General features: G+C 38.9%; 1 protein-coding gene across 1 annotated transcript in view; it reads left to right on the forward strand.

The window, feature by feature from the left end:
* The window catches only part of LOC145999282 (angiotensin-converting enzyme-like), a 280,447-nt gene that overhangs the window by 153,649 nt on the left and 111,516 nt on the right, over positions 1–15,282 (forward strand). The window contains exons 6-8 of the mRNA XM_083136220.1: positions 745–842; positions 3,823–4,001; positions 10,453–10,577. Of these exons, the coding sequence (XP_082992346.1) occupies positions 745–842; positions 3,823–4,001; positions 10,453–10,577 (402 nt within the window). The remainder of the gene's footprint in view (positions 1–744; positions 843–3,822; positions 4,002–10,452; positions 10,578–15,282) is intronic.

Consider the following 15,282-nt stretch of genomic DNA (forward strand, 5'->3'; position numbering starts at 1 on the left):
CTAGCCACGCTGTTTAGCGTGGGAATATATTAAATTTCCCCTTGTGTTTTACACGCAGGATGTTGTATTTTATTTCTAAGCATTGCTCACAATGCTTAAATGCCTCTGATTGATTGAGTTTCTGTTTTAAGTCCACTTATTGCACCGTAAGGCTAATTGGGACTTAACCTACAGTTTAAAGTGGGATCCAAACCGCTGCACTGGGTATCAAACCAGGGACCCCTTGATTACAAGGCGACGATGCAACCACTGCGCCATCGGGGAGGCCACTTAAATGCCTCTGATTCGAATAATACATATTTACTTTTCCTCTACCAGTGTTTTTAAAGACTAAATCTTGAACTGATGAAATTTGAGTCGAAACGTTATTCTGTCCTTTGGAAGCTTAAATACAGGGCTACTATAAATGATTCATTCGATTTCAAAACACATATTTTCATGTATCATTCAATGTGAGGCAAACTTGGTGAGTTTACAGTTATTTTCATGTATCATTCATATTTATATGTTCAATACTTTGGAAAATACAGTGTTTTGAAATCGAACCAATCAATTATAGTAGCCCTGTACTTCCAGCAGTAATTTCAACATTTAGTTACAGTTTAATTAATGGAACGGAGGATCGTATTTACAGAGTAGTTATATCAATTTTGCATAAGTTAAACTGTTATATAATTATAAAATAACGTAACTAAATTGTGTCACGTTACATTGCGTTCAAGAATTGAACTTGTTCTTTTCCAGGCAATATGTGGGCTCAGGACTGGAGTGGAATTCAGAACTGGACGAAACCTTACAAAAATGTACGCTCGTTTGACGTTACTGGAGCCTTGAAAACACAGGTGATTACTTGGTAAACATTCAAGTGGCGGCAACTTTTATGGGCCGGTTGGGCTCGAGCCCGCCCGAAAATTTGCGCCGTTATAATATTTTATTTAAAAATAACGTTCCTAAATTTAAAATACAAAATGTTTCATCATTATATTCTCAAATAATGCTCACAAATTTATTACTGACTGTTATCAAAATAGTGCATAATAATTTGTTTCATCTTCAATATGATACTTTTAGGTGTCCCATATTTACACTATCGATGGTCACATTGTTATTAGGAAAATAACGGTTCGTAACCAGAAATGGTCGATACGCACAAGAATCTCAAAATAGGCAGACCAAAAGTACAGAACAATACAAAAATGGCACTAAAGTTACTAAACCGGCATTTTCCAGGTTTAGGCACTCAAAAATAAATTATCTTCGAAATAGGCCCTTTTGAATGAAATCGGCAAAAAAAAAACATCCATTACAAAATTTATGAATTCCTCTCAGAACTTGCCTGAAACAGTTTCTAAACGTGACAGCCTACTTTTTCTGGCCAAGGAACACAAAAGGAATTTAGGACCAATTCCCAGGATATTTGTTTTCAAACTTTCGAAGTATGTCAGTCACCAGCTGCAAAAATGGGGCACCTACATCCTGTTTATACTCGCTTACCTGCAGTCGATGTTAATGGTAAATTTCCCATGGTAAGTTCTACCACCGCCGTAGAGTTAGGCAACACACACAACGCCTTGCAGGCAAGCGAGTATTTCAGGATGTAGGTGCCCCACTTTTATTGCCGGTGACTGTACATAGTTACCATAGAAGAAATTGTTAACAGACTACCATGAAAGAAATGTCTGCAAAATTGGTGTTTTACCTTACGAAGAAATTATTGTTTGATTAGGTTTGTATTTTAAGTCCACGTTTTGCACAGTAAGGCTAATCGAGACTGGATCTACAGTTTAATTCAGGGTTGTTATAGGTCCAGGAATAATAAATAAATTCAATTCCGGTCCAGGAGAGAAAATCAGCAAGCGTAAATGGGTTCTGGACCGTAAAGAACCTTTTTATCTGTAAAGTAGCGGTCCAGAAACCTTTTTCCCTATCAATTTGAATACGGTCCAGGAACTTTTTTTCTGAATGAATTTCAATTTGGTCCAGGAACCTTTTTTCTTGCATCAATTGAAATACGGTCCAGGAACCTTTTTCAATGTAACAATACACAACTTGGACCGTATTTAAATTGTGCGAGAGAAAAGGTTCCGGTCCTGCAGCGGAACCCAATAGAACCCATTAGAATGTATTGGGTTGGTGCGAATGAAATGTCCGCTTTGACGTCTGGTGGGAAACTCACCTCAACAACACAACACAGGGATTGACTGAGGTCACAGGTCTAACGTAATAAACTCTGTATACGTCCAGCAAACAGGCCTGAACATCCAGACAGTCAGGAGGCAGGGTGTTGCTGAACAGGGTCGTCTGAAAGTGCACCTTGGAGAACACACAATTGCGAGTGATTTGTCTTTACGAATTCAAACTGGGACATTCTGCTCAGCAAGCCGCCAAAAACACTAACAGTGCATTTGGGCCAGGAATGGTAAATGAACGCACCATTCGCCGCTGGTTTGTCAAATTTCCTTCCGGTGACACAGCATTGCAAAATGAACCCCGTGGCCATCGACCAACATCATGTTCGGATGAGCTCCTCAGGAACGCCGTGGAAGCGGACCCTCAGAAAAGTGTTCGTGCCATTGCAGACGAGTTAGGCATACACGATGCCACTGTCGTTCGGTGGCTCCGTGCGATCGGTAAAGTGAAAAAGTTGGACTCATGGGTACCACATGATTTTCACCGGTCCACAAGACTCGCCGTCTGGAGGTGTGGAGTTCTCTGAGTGTAAGGAATAACCGGGATGTTTTCCTGCATCGGATTGTCACTTCAGATGAAAAATGGATCTGCTATGACAATCATAAACGATCAGGACAATGGTTGGATCGTGATCAACATCCAGGGCAGTTTCCGAAACCACCTCTCCACCCACGGAAGGTGTTGTTGCTGGTATGGTGGTCTATGGTGGGTGTGATCCATCATGCCTTTCTCAGGCGAGGTGAAACCATCAATGCAGATCGTTACAGTGCTGAACTGCATGAAATGCACAGCAAACTTATCCGCAAGCATCCAGGATTGGTCCACAGATATGGTGTCCTCGTGTTGCACGACAATGCTCGCACACATGTCGCGCAAAGGACGGTGCAGGCTCTCCATGAGTTGCAATATGAAACCCTTCCTCATCCAGCATATTCTCCCGACCTCTCTTCCATTGACTACCATCACTTCCGGCATCTCGATCACTTCCTGACAAGGAAGACCTTCGCTGATGATCGGGCGGTGCAACATGCCGTTGAGGAGATCTTTGCGTCGCAGACTCCAGACTTCTTTCGCCATGGAATCCAATTGTTGGCTGAGCGATGACAAAATTGTGTGGCTGCAGACGGCGACTATTTTGATTAACCAGGTATTGTAGTTTTGATTCTTTTGGCCTTTGGCAATGACGCACCTGGGCCGGACATTTCATTCGCACCAACCCAATATAAGTTCCTGGACCTTTAACAACCCTGGTTAAATGTAGGATCCGAACCACTATGTGCCTACACCAGGAATCGAACCCGTGACCGCTTGATTACAAGGCGACGATGCTACCACTGTGCCATCGGGGCAGGCGTAAGTAATTTTTGACATCACACACTACTGTTTTCCTGCAGATATACTGCATTACATAATAAAGACATTTACACGTCAAAAGCCTCCCCGATGACGCAGTGGTAACATCATCGCCTTGGAATCAAAGGGTCCCGGGTTCGACTCCCGGTGGAGGCAGTGGTTTGGATCCCGTAGGTCCAGTCCTTATTAGCCTCTCTGTGCATAAAGTGAACTTAAAACAACAATTCAATGCAATTTACGCATGGAAGTTTATTATGCTCCGTCGTATTTTATTTGCAGAGATTCACTGTGGAGAAAATGTTTCAACTAGCAGAGAATTTCTACTCTGGGCTTGGCTTGTATAAAATGACTGATGCATTCTGGGAAAACAGCATTCTGGAGAAACCAACGGGCAGCAAGATGACCTGCGACCCTATTTCGTTTCAATTCTGTCAGGGTAACAAAGACAGAGACTACAGGTAAGAATTTACCTTCTACGTGACCCATGGTTTACTATAGGATATACTGTAAACAATCCGTAATTTTATGGTGTTTACACTGTAAAATTTGCCGTAAGTTCATTTTACAGTGTTTTCGCCGTAAATAAGAGAAACTTAAAAATTCTAGATGCAACAGGGCAGCTCAAGAAAAAAAAATGTCACCCGGGAGAGCTGGTTTGTGGCAACCCCCGTGCACCCCCCCCCCCCAATCTTTCTACCCGTGTCTCCATACTTTTCACCTTTCTCCAATAAAAAAAAAAACATGACAATGTTCGTGTCCTCCCGTTTCGCCTTAGCCAATTTCGCCTTATTGCGTTTTTACCTCCCCCAAAACAATTTCAAATCATTTATTTGACACGAACTTTCTAAGGTGAAACGGGATATCCCATTTCGCCTTATCCTGTTTCGCCTTACACACAAAAAATTTCCCACCTGGGAATATTATCGACTTGAAGGATAATTCACAATGGGAGCGCAAAGCTTGTGATGTTGCCTACCTTGGTTCCTCCCCACGACCCCGAGGAGCACGGACCAGGTTAGGTTAGGTTAGGTTAGATTAGGTTAGGTTGATTGTAAGTGAGAATTTTTTTGTGTAAGGTGAAACGGGATAAGGCAAAACGGGAATTAATCACCATGTTATATATTTACGGTTTTAATGACGAAAGAAAAGCCATATTTTAAAAATACGTACTTTAAGCGTTGGTGATATAGGGCAGATAGCCTTGTTGGTATGTTTATTTATAACTTGACAATTTTAAAAACAAGACGCTGCAAATAGCTGTTGCGCAGCTCACACCACATTTCCCCACTCCATTCTCCGCAGCGACGTTGGTTCGCAGTGTTGCAAGCTGGAGGGAGCGGAATGGCCTGAGGATTTTCAACGAAATTTGTATTCGCTTTTTCCTGGGCTGTTTTCTACCTGTCGGAGTACAATACCTCAGCTCACCTTTCGCCAACGACTCTCTTCCTTCTTTTAAAACTTGAACTCCCCGAAGGCGCAGTGGTAGCGTCGTCGCCTTGTAATCAAGAGATCCCGGGTTCGATTCCCGGTGGAGGCACATAGTGGTTCGGATCCCACTTTAAACTGTACGTCCAGTCCCGATTAGCCTTACTGTACATAAAGTTGACTTACAACAACAAATCAATCCAATCCAATTCTTTTAAAACTTGAAAAACCATCCATTTAGATACTCCCGTGGCGGCGCTTGTGGACTCGACAACATTTTACTTAAGTTTATGTAACTCCTTCTTATTTCGCAAATACGTTGCAACATTGTAAACAATTTCTCTGGCCTGTCTGTCCTCTAAGGGGCTATCCATAGCAGATTGTGGATTTCGTTGGACCGGCATAATTTGATTTTTGCATTTCAAAAATATGCAGCCAAGAGTAAAGAGCAAGAACATTTCAGTGCTTTAATAAAAACCCACAGGCAAGCGTGTTATCAGATTGCCTTCTCGTAGTGATTGTTGTACGATAAATAACCCCCACCCCCACCCCCCTCGGTTTAAAAAAAAAAACAAGTCACTGCTCAATGTCGCATTCAGAAAATGGAGTCATTCGCCCAGTAGTTTCTCTTCGTTATAAACCTTAACGCCCGTGCGTAATACTACAGTTTATGATCCGCGCACCGCACGCATTTTCAAAGACCGGATTAAATCAAATGAACCACTGATAAACTGATATGAGCCGGCACCGACAATCTGCACAGTAAAAATACTTTGTCATATTTGTTTTAGCTTAATTTTGCTGAGTTGGCACCACTCGTAGTCTCAAGGCCAGACCAGTACGTAGAAGAGTGGTGGGGAGGATGACGTAATAGGAAGTGCTCCGCAGCGATCTGCGCATATCGGGACTTAACTTGTCAGGCTATAATACCTGTCTAATGAAATCAAAATAACGGTAGTCTCTTAGCTTAAATTGCTACATGACGCTATAGGTATTAGCTATGTTACACAGCAGTAACTTCAATTAGCTAAGTGTTGTCAACAATAAATACAACTCTTTTTAAAATAAGTTGCCACTCACCCAGTGGAACACATACAGATTCAGATCGCACTATAAACTGTAGACGTAGTCCCAATTAGCCTTTCAGTGCATAAAGTGGACTTAATAAACTCAAACACGCAAATAACCACGCTTACGTATTCAGAAATAAGGGTTTGGCGCCAATCAAACGTCCAAGTTTGGTGTTCTCCTGAGTGAGGCGCTCTGGCCTCTAACCAGGGTTGTTCAAGGTCTAGGAATTTTAAATATATTCAATTCCGGTTCAGGAAAGAAAATCAGCAAGTGTAAATGGGTTGTGGACCGTAAAGAACCTTTTTATCTCTAAAGTATTTCAATTCGGTCCAGGAAACTTTTTACCAGATCAAATTAAATACGGTCCAGGAATCTATTTTTAGCTCAATTTAAATACGGTCCAGGAACATTTTTTCCGGAACAATTTAAATTCGGTCCAGGAACCTTTTTTCAATGAAACAATACGCTACTTGGACCGAATTTAAATTGTGCGAGATAAAATGTTCCGGTCCTGCAGCGGAATCCAATAGAACCCATTAGAATTTATAGGTTCCTAGACATTTAACAACCCTGCCTTTAACGCTCCCCTGGAATGCAACTTCTAGATTACAAATACGTAAATGACAAGTAATTTAATACTGTTGTAATAATGCATGTTGTTGTCGTGCGCATATAAATGTTGATATTAAGGTAACAACAGGTTTACACTTCTTCCACTGGAGGGCACCACTTGCAAACAAATAAAAGATGAAGAACTCTGAGGAATTTTGAAGCCAGCTTATGTTGTCGTTTGTTGTTGTTTCTTTAGGAAGTATTTCCTTACTGTAAAACAACTGTAATTTTCAGTAACATCACAAGCAACATACCCGTTAATGATTTCACCGTAAAATTCCGGCAATCTTTTAGTATAGGGAAATTAAAAGTTACACACTCATGCAGTTGCATCGATTTATTGAAATAATAATTTTCTAGGCATTTTTTGTGAAAGCACCAAATTTCTAGTAATCTAAGGATGCTAAACGTGGAAATGACATTAAAAATGTCCGATTGGCTGTCGTTTTGGCGTAACAGAAGGGGGAGACGGGGCATATTCAAACGACTCACCTCAACTCGAGTACGTATGGCAACACTGTTGAGGTTCTGGCACGTCGCATTCCAGTATACCGCGCCATTCTTTGCTGTTTCAGATACTCCCAACATTGGCCAGTTTGCATTCTGTTGTGCAGTGCCTCAGGAGCAGTGATGTGCGTCTACGCGTAAACAACGTTAGTCTACATTCTACACGTAGACTATTTTATACACGTAGATTAGGTAATCTATGTAAACAACATGGCGAAAGGGATAACTTAGCAAAGGGCGTCGTGGAATTAAAAGAAAATTATACTGCGTATCAGTTGCTTATGTGTGAGGAGAACTTTTCATACTCTTTCTTTCAAATTCGAACAATTTCTCACCTAGGAAGAAACCTAATATAGGAAATATTGTGGCGTTTTATGGGGAAAAGACCACTATTGCCTCACGACTGCCATCTGTTGTTGTTTTTTGCATACTATTTATCTTCTTCCAGAGTTGATAATAGAAGAGAAGAGAAATTTTGTTGTAAATAGGGTTCTTTTCATTTCGTTAGGAACCAATATAGTTGAAAATGTCACTTTCCTTTCATGAAACCCTTGAAAATTAAATTTAATGCACTTTAAATTGTCTACGTAGTCTATGTAAACTATAACCCAATGTAATCTACGCGTAGACAACGCATGTAGACGTAAACTTATAGTCTACGGCACATCACTGCTCAGGAGTATCGTTAAATTTGTACATGGAGCGCTGGTGGCTGTTTGGTAACTGTAATTCCAACAGCAGAACTCCATTGCGACATGCTAATGTCATGTATTCAGGGAAGTGTTTCACCACTTTTGGCTGCTAGCGAATTCCATAAGATAACACAGGCCGAATTAATCAGAGACTTAGATCTGCCCAAATCTAAGTTGTTGGCCTTTCGACTGCAACAATGGAATCACCTGGAGGATGATGTAAAGTTACTACTCGCTACAGACAAAGAATGTCTTCAATTTTTCGAAACAAAACGGAACCTGATTCTGTGCCATGACAAAGGCCTCTTTTCATCAATGAATATATCACATAAGAACCGGGACTGGAGTCTTTCTATTGGTTCCACCAAGTTCTGTCTTAAAGCAGTTTTGCTGTACAACCGTTATATTCTAACTTCAGTTCCTGTTGTCCATGCAGTTGACCTTATGGAAACGTTAAACAAAGTCTTCGGTACCTGGCAGGGGCGGCGCCAGCGGACGCGAAGGGGTGCTTGCGCACCCCCTACTTTGCTCCCCCCCCTTCAGCACCCCGTATTCAAAACCCTTAACATAACTCTTACAGTGTCATATGTCGTAGTCACATTGAACGCCCAAATGTTAGGTATTGTAGTGAGGCCGCTGTTATTGTATACAACAGCCAAGCACTGACATAGAAACCACATATATTTTCCTGTACTGTCGGCAGTCTCTATAAAGATCAGAGGCCGTTGTCTTTTCTTTCGTCAGTTTAGTAGTTAAGAATGATTTCTTATTTTGTTTTAAGTGGTCTGTTTGTGTTTTTCAATATTTTCCCTACAGTTCAGTGAATTCTTTTTTTGGCATTGTTGTTAAACGATTTTATTGCCCGCGTACTTGTTGTTCCTCTTTTCTCCATGTCGCACCGGAACAAAAATTTTAGGTGCTTTCAAGATATCTTCAGCTCGTGCTCGGGGAAATCACTTAACAGGAGGTGTAGTGCGTTCTGTATATTCCACTCAACATGTTTGGTAAAGTACCATTTCAGACTTTGTCGAGGAGCCGAAAGTTCGCGAAGAAATGTTACAGTTCGTTGATGGGGATAGTGCGGCAGAAGCGGATTTTAACAAAGATGAAGTTGCCGTGCACTTCACGTTTTGTTCTGACACCGCATCATCTGGGGCAGACGGAACATAGCCAGTAGTGCAACCACAGGGGGGGCGTTACCTCACCCAACCTTGTTCGGAATCAATAGGATCAAGGGGGCAAACATTGAATTAAAGAAAAAGCAAGGCTAGCAAGGGTGGGGGGGGGGGCAATTGCCATGCTCAATTTCAAATTTTATGCAAATAAAAATACATTTCCAAATATTTTTTCTCCCGTAAATCCGTAAACGTTCAGAGCCGTAGCTAGGGGGGCGAACAATCAAAATTAAAATGAAAAAAAGGAAAGAATGCGGCACACTCTTAAATTAATATTGCTTTCAGTTTGCAATAATTTGGACCTAAAACAATTCTTAATAATGTCTTTGATACTTCTATTATTATTATTATTACTAATACACTACTACTACTACTACTAATAATAATAATATTATTGGCACGTTTATCCTGGTACTTGCCTCCCCCCAGACAAAAAATCGTGGTTGTTCCTCTGCAAAAACATGCATCCATATTTCAAGCTTTCCTTATTTTCAACATCGCACCCCTTAAATTTGATACCGCACCCCCTCAGCACCCCCAGATGATTAATCCTGGCGTCGCTACTGGTGCTTGGAATACAATAGATTTGGGAGGGAAATTTGTGGTGACTTCAAGATTATTACTGGATTTACAAAAGGGTTACAGAAAGATTTGCTGCTTTTTATGTGATTTGGAGAGTCGTGCCAGGAATTTAAATTACAAGAAGACGGACTCGCCTCTACGTTCAACTTTCACACCTGGTGTGAAAAGAGTTGTTTTGGAACTATTGTACGAGATTACTTCCACCACTGATTATTAAATTGAGTGCGACACAGAACTTCGTGAAGTCATTGCATTCATAGATACGCTGTCTATTGGCAAGGTGATGTTTTACATCTGTGTACTTCATCCATCCGGAAATTCTACCATAGGTGACCTATGGCATTTCGTCCCCCCTTCCAAATTCATATATACGCTTATCTATCGATAGGGGGACGTTTTACATCATTGTACTTAATCGCCCAGGATTTTCTACCATAGGTGACCTATGATATTTCGTCATTGCAGAAAGTACTGACCCCTTCAGTCCCTGAAATTTCACCAGCCGAGGGAAATTTTACTCCCTTTAAAAATATTCGGCAAAGGCGGATTCGGCCAAATGGGAATTCCCGTTTGGCCGAAAATTTGCTCAGGTGAGATATTTGCCTCTGGGGCATTCGGCGAAAGGGGCGTAAACAGACACGTTGTCGTAATTAAACACTTAGTGTGGATTATGATATGATCTAAAGGTAACGTCCTTGGCCTTGTTGGGGATGTGCACCCTTGTGTACATACGTATTACAGTACAGAACAAGTTGGCTTCTTAACCGTAATGATTTGTTTATTTCATGTGTAACATACGGTTGGTGAAATATATTTAATTGCATAATTTGTAAACTATGTTGCAGGATGAAGATGTGTGCTTCCGTGGACATGCATAGCCTCTCGGTTATACTGCATGAAATGGGCCACATAGAGTATTCCATGGCCTTTGAAGACCAACCATTCGCGTTCAGGAATGTGATTAACGGAGGTAAGATGATCCTATACCATTTAATAGGCCTAATTGTTTTTCTATACTATGTTCTCACGGCGAACAGAGAATAGGAATGACAGCATATTCTGTTTTATTCATTTGCTTGATTGATTGATTAATTTGCTTTATTTTACTTCGCCTTTTGTGCCACTTTTGGCTAATTTGCGATGAGGATGAATGATGATATAATGAGATTGATGAATGGACATTCACAAACTAGGGCTCGAGTAGGATTTTTCCTCAGGGGGCAGTCATACAATTTATTATTATTATTATTATTATTATTATTATTATTATTATTATTATTATTATTATTATTATTATTATTATTATCATTACTACAACATTATCATTATTACAACAACTACAACACGGAATCGTTCCACCACGACCAATCCAAGTCGGTACTCACGATTGAGGTAGGCGGTTACTTCTTTAAGAAAATTCGGAGGAAAATGAAATCAGCACCCATATCTTGACGCAATTGTGGCATTTGCTCAAGCATGTCCAGGTATGATATGCCTTTGACAGTCCATGATGACTGGCGCAATACTAGATAGGATGGATGAGCAAACGTTCTCGCCTCGAGTGGCGGCGTCTGAAAATAATAAGTGGAAGCAAATGACGTGTCACAAGAAACTTGAAGATATGCTGTATTCATTGATGTATAAACCATTTCTGTTACACATACGCTTTCTTCACAATTAACTGTATATATATATATATATATATATATATATATATATATATATATATATAGAGAGAGAGAGAGAGAGAGATAATTAATGTAAAATAGACTTTAAGCTTAAATGTAACCCTACTTAAAATAATAATTATAATAACTATAATAATAATAGTTGCTGTAGCATACGGTCTGTAAGTCACGGAAAACAATCTTTATGTTATAAAATATTGTTACAATTTCATCATTCGAATTACATTAACTCTTTCCAGAAATCTCAGAGGGTGTAAGTGCCCCCCTGGCACCTCCCTGCGGGAGCTTGCTCATAAACATCCATGCTCAGGCCTAAATTTGAACCCGGGACTATTCATGTGCCTCACGACTGCAAGAGCAAATTTTAAACTCTCGCCATGACAAAAGAACTTAAATAAAAGGAAACATAAAACCAGGTTCTGTTGATAAGTGATTCACTTGATAATATTTCAGATACGGATAATAGAATACACAATCTCACTGCATAAAAATATATACGCCTGATGGAAAGAGGGTATTTGGTATTCAAATGAGACAACTCATTTGACACGTTTCTCAGTTTCAAGTAAATGCATTAAGCACTTTGGACATGAACTTTTTTTTTGTTTTTGTTTTATAAAGTTTTCAAATAGATTAGAAGTAATGTGGAAGAAGTAAACTATAAACACGAAGTGGAATTAGAACAATGAATTGATCATAACATTTTGTCAGACAGTAATATAAGGATGCTAAAATACATTTTCATGGACTACTTAAAAAAAACGTAGTGATATTTCTACAACTTACACCATATCGTTAGAAACAAAATGGCATAATTTATTGCACTTTAATTTTTCACATTATCTACGTTCTCTCGTAAATGGAATTAATATTAACGTAACTTTAGGCTGCGTTGTTGAAAGTTCACAACAACGACATCTATTGTGTTTCGTAGTGTTCACTGAAAGAGGGAGGGGGAGTCTGAACCAAGTTTCTCACAAGTTAAGATAATAATATAAAATACTTTAATATGATTTATAGTGTGTTCTCCCGTTTCGCCTTATTGCGTTTTCACCTTCCCAATACAATTTCAAATGATTTATGTGACAGAACTTTCTAAGGCGAAGCGGGACATCCCATTTCGCCTTATTCTGTTTCGCCTTACACACAAAAAATTTCCCACCAGGGGATATTATCGACTTGAAGGGTAATTCATGATGGGAGCGCAGAGCTTGTGATGTTGCCTACCTTGGCTCCCCCCCTTGACCCCGAGGAGCACCGATCAGGTTGGGTTAGGTTAGGTTAGGTTAGGTTAGGTTGATTAATAATAAATAAATTAACTAGTATTGTATTGTTATTACTACGTGAATAGGTCATAGGACGAAATAAAATTAGAGATACTGTGTAACAGCAAGTATTCATTATCTAGCTTACGCGACGTTAAGATTTGCATAACTTTCCTGCCTACAAACTTGATATCTAAAGATTATTGAGTTATTTAATTTAAAATTTTGGGTGTTTCAGCACTTTGGCTATTTTGCACCTGTAACATTGTGCGGGGCCCAGCCCCTTACCATAACTAAAATACATAACTAATAACTAGACGTCGGATTTTAGGTTTTAACCTATTCTTTCCTTTGTAGGTAAATATGAAATAACAAGTTATGTCGGCGTTTCATTACAAAACGCAACAACTGACAAAGTTTTATAGTGCCTAAAATAACCTATTTTGCTTGATAGAACCTAGTTTCAGTTTAACTGCCTAAATTAAACCTTTTTAAAGGTTTTTATATATATATATTTAGGTTTTACAGGGTCTTTTTTATATCTTACAGAGGTATTTACTCGGTTTGGTGACGAAACAATTCAATGACTTGGGTGTTTGAAACAAATTTTCTGTCGATTTCCCCCCAAGTCTATGATGTTTTTCAAATCTCTAAACAAAACAAAATGCCCGACACCACTGTTACCTGCACACAGTAGCGGCCATTAGAGAGGGGCAGTTGTCTCCTACTTTTGCCCCCGCACTATGCACTCCTAATGCTAAGTCTTGTCAACTAAGAGAAAGTAAATTGTCCGTGCCCCCTCCCCTTCCCAGTTTTTGGCAGCCAATCGCCTCTACTGCCTGCACAGTCCAACGGGCAAACTTCTGATTCAACATTCAAATTTGCACCACTGACTATGTTTCCGTTGAAAGATAAGATAAAATGAAGCATCTGCTTGTATCTTTTTTTCACGTGTTACCAAAATCCATGCATGATTTCCACAGTCAGTAAGTAATTCTCGCATAATTCCGGAATTCAAAGAATTCCATGTGAGTAGCCACCCTAATATTGCGCAGCAAAGTTTACATACTAATTCATTTGTTATGTCAACAAGTAACGTTTGCTAGTAGAACAAGAATAGTATCGCAATAATTTGTGGATAATTTTGAAAATGATGCATAGAAATGAAAATTTGGTTAGAAAATTAATTAAAATTTCTTACTGTTCTTGAGATTTTCTTAACGAATGTATCTAATCAGTATTTATCAAGAATTTTGTACCTACCATTGAAGTTTTTTAGAACCTACTTCAGGATCTTTTGAGTCTAATTTAATATTTTTAGAACTTATTTCAGAATTTTTAGAACCTATTTTAGGATTTTTGGAACCTATTTTAAGATTTTTGGAACCTATTTTAGGATTTTTAGAACCTATTTTAAGATTTTTAGAACCTATTTTAGGATTTTTGGAACCTATTTTAAGATTTTTGGAACCTATTTTATAATTTTTAGAAACTATATTAGGATTTTTGGAACCTATTTTATAATTTTTAGAAGCTATTTTAAGATTTTTGGAACCTATTTTAGGAAACTAAAAGCACAGTTTTTAGAACCTAAAATTCCGAGATCTACTAATATTATCCTCATAGGTTGAAAGCTGAGGCTGTTAAAAGGTACTCAGCACACATGAGGACAAATCACAGACCTTCAGAGGAAAGAATTCATTATGTATTGAATAATAAAAAAGGATACCGAAACCTTTCTTGACAGGAAAGCTTTAAATTTTTTATTTAGATTTTTGTTATTCATCGTCGCTTTTCTGCACCTTTTGGATAATCGTAAAGATCAGGAGTGATGATTAGACCTCGGATTTTTAGGATCTAAAAAGTTTGCTTTTAGGTTCCTAAAATAGGTTCTAAAAATCCTAAAATAGATTCCAAAAATCCTAAAATAGGTCCTAAAAACCTTAAATTAGGCTCGAAAAATCCTGAAGTAGGTACAAAAAAAGTTAAAATAGTTCAAAATTCCTGAAAAATACTGATTAGGTATAGTCACCGGCAATGAAAAGGGGACACCTGTATCCTGAAATACGCACTATGTTGCATAACGTTATGTGTGTTGCCTAACCCTACGGCGATGGCAGAACTTACCACTGGAATCTTGCTATTAAAATCCACTATTCTCCGTATAGTTAGGCAACAATCTTTTTTCATTTTATCCACATGTAAACTCCACAATTGTTTTTCTGTGAGGATCATCGTATATGCTGAAAATAATCTTACAACAAAAATATAGTCAGTGGTGCAAACTTCAATGCTGAAATGATAGTTTGCAAGGCGTGAATGCCACAAAGCACAGAAGTGATGCGAAAGTGAGCAAGACCACACAAACGAGACCACTTTGGATTGTACACGCAACAGTGCCACCAGACATTTTGCTTTGTTGAGAGCTTTGAAAAATCACCATGGACTTGCAGGAAGGGAAATCGACAGAGTACGTTTCAAACACGTTCGTCATTGAATTTTTTTCGTGACCAAACAAAGAAAATGCCTATGTGTGACATAAAAAATTTTGTAAAACCTTTAAAAATATATAAAAACCTAAGAAAAGGCTTGATTTAGGCCCATAAACGTAAAATTGATTCTAACAAGCAAAATAGTTTTTTCTAGGAACTATAAAACTTCATCAGTTGTTGCGTTTTTTAACAAAATGCTGACATAACTTATTATTTTTCACATACCTGCA

This window comes from Lepisma saccharinum, chromosome 15, assembly GCF_977018435.1.
Source record: "Lepisma saccharinum chromosome 15, izLepSacc3.1, whole genome shotgun sequence".
NCBI classification, from domain to species: domain Eukaryota; kingdom Metazoa; phylum Arthropoda; class Insecta; order Zygentoma; family Lepismatidae; genus Lepisma; species Lepisma saccharinum.